General features: G+C 40.1%; 1 protein-coding gene across 2 annotated transcripts in view; it reads left to right on the top strand.

The window, feature by feature from the left end:
* Positions 1-13,349, top strand: part of LOC128691944 (uncharacterized) — a 176,180-nt gene that overhangs the window by 68,599 nt on the left and 94,232 nt on the right. For both annotated transcript variants that reach the window (XM_053780933.2, XM_053780932.2), the window contains exon 4: positions 3,938-4,084. In XM_053780933.2, coding sequence (XP_053636908.1) covers positions 3,938-4,084 — 147 coding nt within the window. The remainder of the gene's footprint in view (positions 1-3,937; positions 4,085-13,349) is intronic.

The following is a 13,349-nucleotide window of genomic DNA, read 5'->3' as shown; positions in this document are numbered from 1 at the left end:
CTGCCACTGGTCTGAGGTCCAGTCCTTGTACTTCTTGCAGAACTGAAACCATTTCTTCTTCATGGCTTTAGTTAGCATGGGCTTAATGGCAGCACGTCAAGCAGGCATTTTCAGGTCCTTTTGCAGTTGGTATGAATAGTTTGCACTGTGATGTCTTTCAGGATAGCAGAATGCTTTTTTCTTGAGGCCTGTGGGTTTTTATGGCAGGATCTGATAACATTTCCCTCTTCAGGATCTTGTCTGTGTGAAGAGAAGTCATTCTGGGTGTCCCAAGAGTCCAATTTCCAGGGTGCTTTCTTAAGGTTGTAAATTGTCATTATAGTTACCTTCAGGTCTGTGACTATGCATATCACAGTCATGACTTACTCTAATAGGGTGAGTGCATGGGTCTTCTCTGCAATTGAAAGTTTAGTTTGACCCATTCTGACCACTTGCAGCAGAAATATAGTGTGGCAAAGTTCATGATCAAGTGAAAAAAGGGGCACTGAGGAACAACGTAGCAGACTTCCTTCCTCACTGTGCTCTGGCAGAGCACTGAAGCATAGCATGATGGGAAACAAAGGAACAAGACAGGCTCCAGTACACTGTATCATTACAGGCTCTGCCAACTTTTCCTATGGTGGAAACAGAAGTGAAATGTATGTACCAAAATCTTGTGTATAGATTTTTTTGCATTGGCAATGTATAGATTTTCTTTGCAGCCACTGTAGTACAGGTACCATCCAACTTACGACTGAGCTTGGTTCCGACCAGCCGTTTGTAAGTCAAAATAAACGTAAGTCAAACCTAAGAAAATTGCTGATAGGGATTAGTGATGATGTGTGTATTGTACTGTCTGTGAATCTGATCTGAGATGCCCTCCATTGAACAAGTTTACCAGCAGCTTAACTCTTTGACTGTCACAACCCCAAATCCTGAAGTGTCTCCTGGTGTTGAAGACTATTCAAAAAAAAAAAAAAATTCTTATGAGAATGTTAAGATTAATTTTCTGACTGTTTTAAGCCCCCCCCCCCAAAAAAAAAAAAAAAAATTGTGATCAGTACTTACTGAGATATAGAGGAGTAAAGTTGACAGAAATGAGTCACATATGGCAACAGCGGCGAATGCCACTTACTCGGTAAATTTTGATTTACTTGCATCTGAAGGTTTCTTGTTTTTTCACTATTTTATTTATTCGCATAACTTTCGTGGCCTGTGAGAACAAAGTAAGGTGCAATGTACATATATACATTCGTTGTATACAACACAATAAGTGCACAAACATAATTATCAATATATTGTTTACAAAACTTGTTTACAAAACAAACAATGCAAAAAATTGTTTATTACTATTGTTCTGTAATATATATACAAATGTACAGTTACTGGACATATTCCTAGAAGTTCTGCAGCTTGTGGAACTCTTTAAAGCATGATTCCATACACAGTGGTGTTTTACACTCCTCACACATAAAACATGGTTCCATACACAGTGGTGTTTTACACTCCTCACACAAAACGAGTGTCTCTGCAAATTCGTGGGTGTTTTTTTGTATGGGCACAGACGAAACACCTTGTCTGAGCAGTTTTCTTCAAAGTATTAGCTGGCAGTTGTGTTAGGTAGTTATCCTAGGTAAATGTTCCTGGAGTTTACCTGGAGAGAGTTCCGGGGGTCAACACCCCCGCGGCCTAGTCTGTGACCAGGCCTCATGGTGGATCAGGGCTTGATCAACCAGGCTGTTACTGCTGGCTGCACACAATCCAGCATACGAACCACAGTCCGGCTGGTCAAGTACCAACTTTAGGTGCTTGTCCAGTGCCTTCTTGAAGACAGCCAGGGGTTTATTGGTAATCCCCCTTATGTATGCTGGGAGGCAGTTGAACAGTCTTGGACCCCTGACACTTATTGTGTTGTCTCTTAACATGCTAGTGACACCCCTGCTTTTCATTGGGGGGATGTTGTATAGCCTGCAGAGTCTTTTGCTTTCGTAGGGAGTGATTTTCGTGTGCAGGTTTGGTGCTAGTCCCTCTAGATTATTCCAGGTGTATATAATCATGTATCTCTCCCGCCTGCATTCCAGGGAGTACAGGTTCGGGAACTTCAAGTGCTCCCAGTAATTGAGGTGTTTTATCTCAGTTATCCATGCCTTGAACGTTCTCTGTACATTTTCTAGGTCAGCAATTTCACCTGCCTTGAAAGGTGCTCTTAGTGTGCAGCAATATTCCAGCATAGATAGAACAGGCGACTTGAAGAGTGTCATCATAGGTTTGGCATCCCTAGTTTCGAAGGTTCTCATTATCCATCTCATCATTTTTCTAGCAGATGCAATTGATACAATGTTATGGTCCTTTAAGGTGAGATCCTCTTACAGGATCACTCCCAAGTCTTTGATGACGTGGTTAGAATTTGTTTTATACTCAGACGAAGTTTTAATTTCCTCATGTTTACCATATCGGAGTAATTGAAATTTCTCATCGTTGAACTTCATATTGTTTTCTGCAGCCCATTGAAAGATTTGGTTGATGTCTGCCTGGAGCCTTGCAGTGTCTGCAATGGAAGACACTGTCATGCAGATTCGGGTGTCATCTGCAAAGGAGGACATGGTGCTGTTGCTTACATCCCTGTCAAACTCAGATATGAGGATGAGAAACAAGATGGGGGCGAGTACAGAAAACAGAGCTTTTCACCATAGCCACCTCAGACTTTACTCTGTTGAATACTACTCTGTTTACTACTACTATTTGTCAGGAAATTATAGATCCATCTACCAACTTTTCCTGTTATTCCTTTGGCATGCATTTTGTGTGCTATTACACCATGGTCACACTTGTTGAAGGCTTTTGCAAAGTCTGTGTTTTTTACATCTGCATTCTTTTTGTCTTCTAGTGCATCTAGGACCTTGTCATAGTGATTCAGTAGTTGGGACAGACAGGAGTGACCTGCTCTAAACCCATGTTGCCCTAGGTTATGTAACTGATGGGTATCTAAATGGGTGGCGATCTTGCTTCTTAGGGCCATTTCAAAGATTTTTATGTTATAGGATGTTAGTGCTGTCAGTCTGTAGTTCTTTGCTATTGCTTTACTGCCCCTTTTGTGGAGTGGGGCTGTCTGTTTTTAGTAACTGTGGGATGACCCCAGTGTCCATGCTCCCTCTCCATAGGATGTTAAAAGCATGTGATAGGGGCTTCTTGCAGTTCTTGATGAACACTGAGCTCCATGAGTCTGGCCCTGGGGCAGAGTGCATGGGCACATCATTTATCGCCTGTTCGAAGTCATTTGGCATCAGGATAATGTCAGATAGGCTTGTGTTTACCAAATTCTGTGGCTCTCTCATAAAAAGTTCATTTAGATCTTCGACTTTCAGTCTGGTTAGCATCTTGCTAAAAACTTACTCATTTCCTTGCTGTCATCTGTGTAGGACCCATCTTGTTTAAGTAGGGGCCCAATACTCTATGTTGTTCTCGACTCTGATTTACCATAAGAAAAGAAATACTTTGGGTTTCTTTCGATTTCATTTATGGCTTTTAGTTCTTCCCGCAATTTCTGACTCATATAGGATTCCTTTAGCTTTAGTTCGATGTTTGCTATTTCTCTGACCAGTGTCTCCCTATGCATTGCAGATATATTGGCCTCTTTTAGCCGCTCTGCTATTCTTTTCCGTTGCCTTTAAAAGGAGCACCTGTCTCTTTGTATTTCATATCTACTCCTCCTTTTTCTTAAAGGAAAAAACCTTGAGCATACATCGAGTGACACAGAGTTAATCTGTTCTAGTCATAAGTTGGGGTCTGTGTTGCTTAGTGTGTCTTCCCAGCTTATATCAGTTAGGACATGGTTTACTTGGTCCCACTTTATGTTCTTATTATTGAAGCTGAATTTGGTGAAGGCTTCCTCGTGAGCCTTTTTAACATCTGGATTGTTGCTGGCATCCACCATTTATATTTGTGTTGATGAATACAGGTGCAGGAGACTATCAAGAATGCTCTGGACTTGGTGGTCATGGAGACAGGTGACACAGATGTCCCCAGCTTCCTGGAAGAGTCTGGCTCCACCATAATGGAGAAGGTTGAGAGAATTACTGGTGAAATTTCTCTGAAGACGTTAACTGTAAGTTGAAAGCTTCTGTGAGTTTGTTTTTTAATAATACATTATTAATCATGATAACATGGTCACCATAATATTCATTGTTAAAAATTTTTTACTCTTTTATATTTTAAATATAAAAACAAACCTGCTGCCTATGTTATTTCGAGGACATTGTCAATTAACACATTATCCTCTTAACATGTTTTTGCTATTACATTATTGAATCATATTTTTGATGAGCACTTAGTAAAATTTGACTAGCACAGTGCCTCTTCTGGGGGAAGAATTTGGAGCTCTATGAGGAGTTAGTTTAATATGTTTATTATGCACCTCATACCCATCCTGTGGGCGGTAGTCAAAAGATTACAGAGGTACATAATTGGTCCAGGGACTGGACTCCAAAGTTTTGATAGCTGAGCAAGTTACAGAGGTAATGAACTCACAATTTACAAAGGTAATGAACTCCAGGTGGGTCTGGTCACAATCATGACAAGTTTCAAAGGTATTTACAGATTACAGAGGTATATAATGGATCCAGGGCATGGGCCCCCCAAAGTTTTGATAGCTGAACTAGCTCTACGAGGAGCGGGAGTTTTCCATCCATCTAGTGGACTCGCAGGCAGCCTGCCTGTGGGTCAGGCCATTTTCTGTATGGGGGAGGCCTAGCTTCCTCCCCTGCCTTCCCCATCCCATGTCTCAGTGGTGCATAAATACATGTCCCATGCAATTCTCAGATCTTTGTGATTAAATTAGTTGATTCGTGCATACCATATCATTTGCATCATATGTGTTCAAATGTTAGCATGCTGGAGATAATATTTATATACAAATTGAGAGGGCAGACATTACCAGTACCTGTCCATGAGATGGACTCTTAGTGTTTGTATATCCTCTGCTTATCTTTGCATAATAAAGTTAAGAAAATAAAAGGAACCTGGATGTAATGTGTATACAGCACCTATTTCATATATGTTTATGCATTAGTTTAGCCCTTCACTCTCCAGACCCCCAATGTCCAAGAATTAAAAAAAAAAAATTACTTATGAAATGATAATCTTTTTCTGAAGGTAATAAATCAAAAAGTATGAAAATTAATGGAAAATTGAAGTTACACTTACATGAATTTTGCCGCATCAGCTATATTTAAGCATTAGCGATTTTGCCTACTTTGAGTTCTAATTTAGGCCAATTACATTGTTCCAGTGGACCAAATTCTTAGCTATTTCTGTAGTATGTCTTCCATTTTATTGGTTGAGCACAAGAAATTGCCTAATCAACTATTTCAACTACCCACTAAAGTGATCAGAAATTGGTAATTTGGCCAATTTCACACAAATTTCAAAATATTCCTGTTTCAAAATAGGGTTCAGAATAAACAATGTAGGCATTCCTGGCACTAAAATAACGTATCCTCTGTTCATTAGTTATGTTTCCAGGCTTTATACATGGATGCCATTTTTTTTTTTTATTCACAAAGAATTTTTATTCACACACAAAAAAAATAGAAGATTTACTGTTATGCAATATTGTAATAATTGTATATATAATTTATTTATTAATTTGAACATGATACATTGAATCACATTTGTGAACACTCATTAGATCCACCAGTTGATGTGCATTGGACACGTGACATTATTTGTTTACTCTTGAATATCGACAAAAATCAAACATTTCTGCTACTTTGAGCTCAATTTCAAGCTATTTTCAGTCCTAAAACCAATCAAAATCAGCTTTATTTCTGCAATATACTATTTTCCATTCTATTTAATGAGGCCAAAGAACCGACAATACAACAATAAAATATCCATATGAAAATACACTTGTCATTTTACCCAAAAATTTAGACGTACGTGGCATCCTCAACACCATCAACACTCTGGAACCTACTATCAAATTTACATTAGAGGAAGAGAAGGACAACCAAATACCTTGTCTCAATGTTCTTCTAAGCACTGATGAAAACAGACTTTCTTTTAAAGTCTACCGGAAACCTACCTACAAGAACAATTTTCTACATTTCTTCTCTCACCATGACACCAGAACTAAAAGAGGGGTAGTTATTGGCTTCTTTTTGAGAGCCTACAGAATTTCCAGTCTGCAGTTTCTCGAAGAAGAATGCATATGCATCACCAATTCTTTTAGTTCACTACACTTTCCCCTACACTTCATATGTGACTGCAGGAAACGTGCGACACGTATCCTCAACAACGCCAACACCAATCAAGTTGAAGAAAAGCCTCCAAATTACATTGTTTTACCGGTCAGCAACGTTGCCACTAACATTTCAAAAATGTATGACAGAAAACTGGCTAAAATATCTACCAGCTCTTCAACTACTATTAGGAACCTGATACAAAAACCTAAGCATGATTCTGGCACAAGTGCAGGAATTTACACTCTACCATGTGGGGGGTGTGACAAAGTATATGTAGGGGAAACAGCCAGATCTCTGGACATTAGGATCGCTGAACACAAAAATGTTTGCAGAAATGATGACCACAAAAACGCGTGTGTGCAACATAGGGACAATGTTGGACACCTCATGAAATTCAGTGAGGCTAAATTAATGATTAATGAAGATGACTTAAGATGGAGAAAATGCACAGAAGCTGCCCTAATTGCTGTCAGTAACACTATAAAGCAAAAGTCCAGTAGTTACAGTATCTCAAAATTGCTAATCAACAGGATATTACCCATTCTGCAAACTGCTGTTACATGATGTCAGCAGGTCCCTCTCTAGCCATCCGTCTCACCTCCTTTGTTCCACCACTACTACTACTACCACCTCTACCCACACGACACTTCACCTGACTCCTGCCACTATATATACAGTAGGGCCCCACTTATACAGCGAGTTAGGTTCCAGGCTGTCGCTGGAAAGCAAACATTGCCAGAAGGCAGAACACCATTTTTTTCCATTTATAAATGCATATAAATGCCAGACAACAAGCTTACACTAAATTATATTAGGTTAGTAATAGAACTAGGCATTAAAAACACACAAAGTAAAATACATTCACAGTAAATTCATAACTTATTTTAAAGTATTTGTAATCTTAATGTAGGGAGAGATGTGAGTAGTACTTATTTGTAGGAAGTCAGGTGCAGGTAGCCCAGGTGTAGGTAGCCCAGGTGTAGGTAGCCCTGGCTCCCCTTCTCATACTTAATATACAATATTTAAAACGTCCCAGAGAGGTAAAATACACATACAATACACTTATTATTTACCTTAAAATATGTGTAGTCTTAATGTAGAAAGAGAGGTGAGTAGTATTTATTTGTAGGAAGTCAGTGTAGGTAGCCGGTAGGTGTAGCTCTCCTGGGCTACACATACTCTTACATTGTGTACAAGTTGTACAAGTTAGTTCAGAATAAACAAACAGCAATACACCATTTTTAGAGTGAATGAAGATAATATTAATAATAATAATAATAATATTATCATTATTAATAATAATAATAATAATATTATTATTATTATTATTATAATAAAAAGCACTAAATCCACAAGGGTCGCGAATTGCTGTATATAGAGTAAAGGCATACGAAAAGAATATTTTTCTACAGTTATCCCCCAGTTTGACTAGAGAAAACGTAATTCTTCCGACACTACCTACACAGCTGCTTTGTAAACAAATCTCATATTTACATCAATTTTTATTCTGTGAGTGTATGTATCATGTTTATATGCTATGTAATGGGTTTCATATATAATTTTGAGGAAAATATCATAGATGGATTAATGAAAATGCCTATATTGATGTAAAATAAGACATTTAGTGTGCCCAAGAGTGACTATTATTACTTAGTATTGGGGCGTCATGAGTAGAGAGAGACTTAGCGATTTTAATGTGTACCTGCACACCAGCACAGTGTGTAAGTATATTTAGGTACAGGTACACATAAGTATAACTATCAGAGTACATATAAAATATGCAATAACTTTAAAACACTTGAAATTTTGGTAAGTTTCCTGACATAATAGATGTCACAGAAAATGTAAACAAACCAGGTGGGGGTGCCGTATTTGAAAGACCGCTTGCCGTATAGCAAATTTTGGTCATAATTTGACATCACTGTATTAGCAGAACACCGCAAGGCAAAACGCCATAAAGCGGGGCCTTACTGTATGCATTTTCTTAGTTTTCTATGTACAGTGGACCCCCGGTTAACGAACTTTTTTCATTCCAGTAGTATGTTCAGGTGCCAGTACTGACCGAATTTTTTCCCATAAGGAATATTGTGAAGTAGATTAGTCCATTTCAGACCCCCAAACATACACGTACAAACGCACTTACATAAATACACTTACATAATTGGTCGCTTTTGGAGGTGATCGTTAAGCGGGGGTCCACTGTATTAGGACTGAAGAAGCCACTCGTGGCGAAACGTTTCCTTTAATAAATGTCCTCAACTGTAAATAAGTGTCTTTTTCCACAATAGTCGTAGTGCTAGGAATAAGATGGACAAGTTGAGATTAGTTGCTAATGCAGGTAACATTGATGTATTTACCATAACTGAGACGTGGTCAGTCGTCACGTGAGGTCACAGACCCTGAGCTGCTTTGGGGATTAGTGTGGACGGTTACAAAGCATGGCTTGCTTCTGCAGTGTTTTAAAAATTGAGGTTGGAGAGTTGAAGGAGGAGGTCTTGCTTCTCCAGGAGGAGATTAGGAGGCTGAAGGTCCACCTCAATGGGTCTGGGAGAGAGTGTGAGGTAGCTGGAGTTGTGGGGAATGAGGCTTCTAGCAGTGAGGTGCAGTCTGTCTCTCGCTGTGAGGAGGCTGTAGTTGGGGAGGTAGCAACGGCTACCAGCAGTGAGGTGCAGTCCAGCACCTGCTACAAGTGGCGAGTGGTTCACAGTAATGGGAGGCACATCAGAGTAAGGAAAGTTAAGAGTGAAGATCTGAAGGAAATCGCTTCTCTGTTCTTCAGGATGAATGTACTTCAGTGGCCAGTGAAGGTAAGGGTACTACTGCCCCTGCTAATGGAGGTAAGCGCATTCTTGTGGTTGGTGACTCTCAGGTAAGATATATTGACTGTGCTTTTTGTAATAGGAATAAGAAGATGAGAGATAGAGTGTGCTTCCCTGGAGCTGGTGTTGGGGACATTGTCAACAGGCTGGATAATATCATGTCAGGTAATGGGAACAAGCCCATTATCTGTCTCAGTGCTGGTGGAAATGATATTGGGAAGGGTAGGAGAGAAGAGCTGCTAGATAAGTACAGGTCAGCTATAGATTTCATTTCAAGCTAAGCTGGTGGCAATTCATCAGACACTGTCACACTCCCTACAACACCGACTCCGACCTGTCATACATATTGACTCCACCTCTGCAATCAATGCCCTCTCCCATCCTCAATCACAGGACAATGTTCACCTCATCACATCGATCCTGAGCATAATGACAGCCTTAGAGGTTCAGGGTAACAGATCGACATTTCCCCAGCCATGCTGGCATCTGGGGAAATGAGGCAGCAGATGATGCAGCCAAGGCAGCCACAGAGTATCCACATGTTGGGATTACTGTCCCCATCAGCCTACGACAGACCAAACTGATGTCTACCAGAGCAATGAAACTTATGGAGGTCTTAGGTGATACCCCATCTCAACAGTGGTACTGAGGAGTGACTCAAGGAGAACCCCATCCATATGATAGAACCTGGTCCAGAGTGCAGCGTACTGCCATCCATCGGCTTCGTTTGGGCTTTCCCACAGCCAAGATGATGGTAGACAAGGCTGAGGAGGAGATGTGCCAGTACTGCCAGCATGTTGTCCAGCACCCCCTAACACACTATCTTCTGGAGTGCGAAGTTACTGAGACACTCCGCAGGCAACTAGCACTGCTATCCCCTCCCGAAGAGGACCCTGAGATGACTGTGGCCACACTAGTGTACCATGGAGTCAACAAGCCAGACAAGCTGTTACCCATGATAACGACATATCCTCCTCCTTGCTAGTGTCCACAATTAGGAGTACATACGGTGTTGTTGCTCATGAGATGCACCAGGTATTACATTTCCCATATGTATTACATTTGCCATTTTCCACTTATCAGGCACTATGCCAGTTTGTAGTGATATGTTAAAAAGATTAGCCAAAGGTATGCTAAGTTCCTCTTTACATTCCTTTAACACCCTTGAAAACAGTTCATCAGGACCTGGGGATTTGTTAGCTTTTAGTTTCTCTCTTTGTCTGAGGACCATGTCACTAGTTACCGCAATCGTACATAGTTTATTATCATGCTGTTCTACATAATCTATTATTTCAGGAATATCGCTAGAATTTTCCTGGGTGAAAACTGAGAGGAAGTAGGTATTTAGAATTTCACACATATCCTTATCACTGTCAGTGATCTGACCAGAGTTACTCTTAAGTGGGCCAATCTTGTCCCTAATCTTACTTCTGTATACCTGAAAGAACCCTTTTGGGTTAGTCTTTGAATCCCTTGCGACCTTAGCCTCATAATCTCTTTTTGCTTTTCTTATTCCTTTCTTTATTTCTCTCTTTAATTGAATATATTGATTTCTTAACTGCCCATCCCCTCTTTTGATAGGTCTATATATGCCTCTCTTTTGACCAATGAGATGTTTTAATCTATTGTTCATCCATTTGGGATCATTTTTGTTAAATCTAATTTCTCTACTCGGAACAAAAGTTGTCTGGGCAGCTAGAACTATGCTCTGAAAAAAGTCATATTGGCAACCAAGATCACCTACCTGACCCATAGTCAGGACATCCCAATTTAGCCCACCCAAGTAATTTTTCAGTCCCATGAAGTCGGCCAAGCGAAAATCTGGGACAGAGATTTGATTGCAGTTATCTGGGTAATTCCATGATATATTGAAACTAAGTGATTTGTGATCACTTTCCACAAGCTCATCATTAACCTCAAGATTATTAATTAGTGAATCTTTGTTGGCAAGAACCAAGTCAAGCAGATTGTTTCCTCTAGTCGGTTCTGTCACAACCTGTTTTAAAAAGTAATCCTGAACTGTATCAAGAAAGTCACTAGACTCAAGATTTCCTGTCATATTGTTCCAATCAATTTGTCTAAAGTTAAAATCTCCCATTATCACAACATTTTCATATCTAGATGCCTTATGAATTTCGTCCCATAACAGCTTACTGCACTCCCTATAAAGGTTTGTGGGCCTATAAATTACACCCAAAATTAATTTGTCACGACCCTCGAGAAACTGAAGCCAAACCGATTCTGTGTTCGATGTTTCTAATCTTATATCATGTCTAAGACAACAATTTAAATTTTCTCTGACATACATCGCCACACCACCACCCTTCCTGTTGACCCTATCAGTGTGGAATAGTGTATAACCCTGTATGTTGCATTCAGAAGGCATTTCTCTATCTTTCAGGTTGAACCAGGTCTCTGTTATACCAATAATATCTATATTACCTACACTTGCAAGTAATTTTAGCTCATCTATCTTATTTCTTAGGCTCCTACTATTTGTATAGTAAACCTTAAGGGAGCTAGTCACTCGTTGCCCTCTACTATCTCTCTTTGTTTGTTGATCAATTGATTTGCCATTACTAGCAACATTATTTTGAATATTGTCTTTTAAACATATCCCTGAGGTATCCCGGTAATAACTGCTGTTTTTAACCCTAATGCTGCAGCCTGATTGTTTCCCACAAACACCCATACCTCGATAATCTATCAGTTTAAATTCCTAGACAAGTCATCAATTACCCTCTCAGTTGAATTGGCTAATGCAACCACTCCATCCCCAGAGAGATGAACCCCATCCCTTGCATACATATCACGTTTGCCAAAGAATAGGTCCCAGATATCAATGAATGGGATTGCAAGTTCCTTGCAGTACCTGTCTAGCCAGTGATTTATACCAATAGCCCTAGACATCCTTTCATTGCCCAATCCCTTTCTAGGCAAGATGCTACATATGACTGGGATCCCTCCCTTAGACCTAACTACTTCTATGGCTGACCTGTACTTATCCAGCAGCTCCTCTCTCCTGCCCTTCCCAATGTCATTACCCCCAAGCACTGAGACATCTACCCTCTACCAGGATACACAGCAATCCACAACTGCAGACCATACCAAGTTGGGGGTGGTATTGCAATCTATTACTCTAACCAATTATCTTGTATTAGCACCACTTGCTTTAGTGATGAATATGGAGAATACATTTTTGCTAATTTTACTGTAAAAAACCTTAAGACGCCTATAACAATCGGTGCCATTTACCGGATACCCCACACGAACATCCCAAATTTCAGTGAGAAATTAAAGGCACTAATAACTAACAGACAAATAAACGAGCACCACCTTCTCTTAGCTGGAGACTTCAATATCAACCTTGGCCTACTAGATGACCAGCCTGTAACTGATTTCATCAACAATATGAGCAACACACTTCTCATACCAACAATAACTAAATCAACCAGGCTCACTGAAACAAGTGCAACCATAATAGACCACATATGGACCAACATACTAGCCCCCATTAAATCAGGGATAATCACAGATAGCACTACAGACCACTACCCTACCTTCCTCATGACAAACATTAGTAAACCACCACTTGAATACAACAAAGTTTCATTTAGACTCCATGATGAGGCCTCAATAAGGAAGTTCACAGCTGACCTAGAGACTGTTGAGTGGCCTACAGAATTCTCTAAGGCCAGTGGTGCTGATGACTGGATAGACATTTTTCTTAACAAATTACTTAGACTATACAACAAACATTGTCCTACAAAAACGAAACAGATCACAAACAAACGGCTTGGTTGCCCATGGCTAACCAGCACCATTCTGAAATCCATTGATAAGAAGCACCAATATGAAAAGCAATATAGACAGGGCTTAATACACAAAGATATTCTTAACCCTTTCAGGGTCTGTCCCGTAGATCTACGGCTTCACGTTGAGTGTCCAAACCATAGATCTATGCCAAAATTCTAGCGCCGTCAAATTTAGCGCAAAAGCGCTCATAGGCCTACATGTGAGAGAACGGGTCTGCGTGGTGGGTGTGTGCCATAAACAAAAAATCTAGGCGCCTGCATAGCATTGTGGGAATGCCGGCTCAGTTACCCTTGTTCACCATGCCTCGTCGCAAGTCAGCTCTCACTCCCTGGAAAATTGGGACTCTCCTATTCCTATCTGATAGTTCTGACACTGATGGAAGTGGAAATGAAGACGAATTCTATGGCTTTGATCAGTTAGTGACCGAAAGGATTGACCAGGATATCGATAATAGTGCAGAAAATCCTGACAATCCTCAACCTTCTATCTCTGG

Source organism: Cherax quadricarinatus, chromosome 75 (genome assembly GCF_038502225.1).
Source record: "Cherax quadricarinatus isolate ZL_2023a chromosome 75, ASM3850222v1, whole genome shotgun sequence".
Taxonomy (NCBI): domain Eukaryota; kingdom Metazoa; phylum Arthropoda; class Malacostraca; order Decapoda; family Parastacidae; genus Cherax; species Cherax quadricarinatus.
This window is presented reverse-complemented; position numbering and strand designations above follow the sequence as displayed.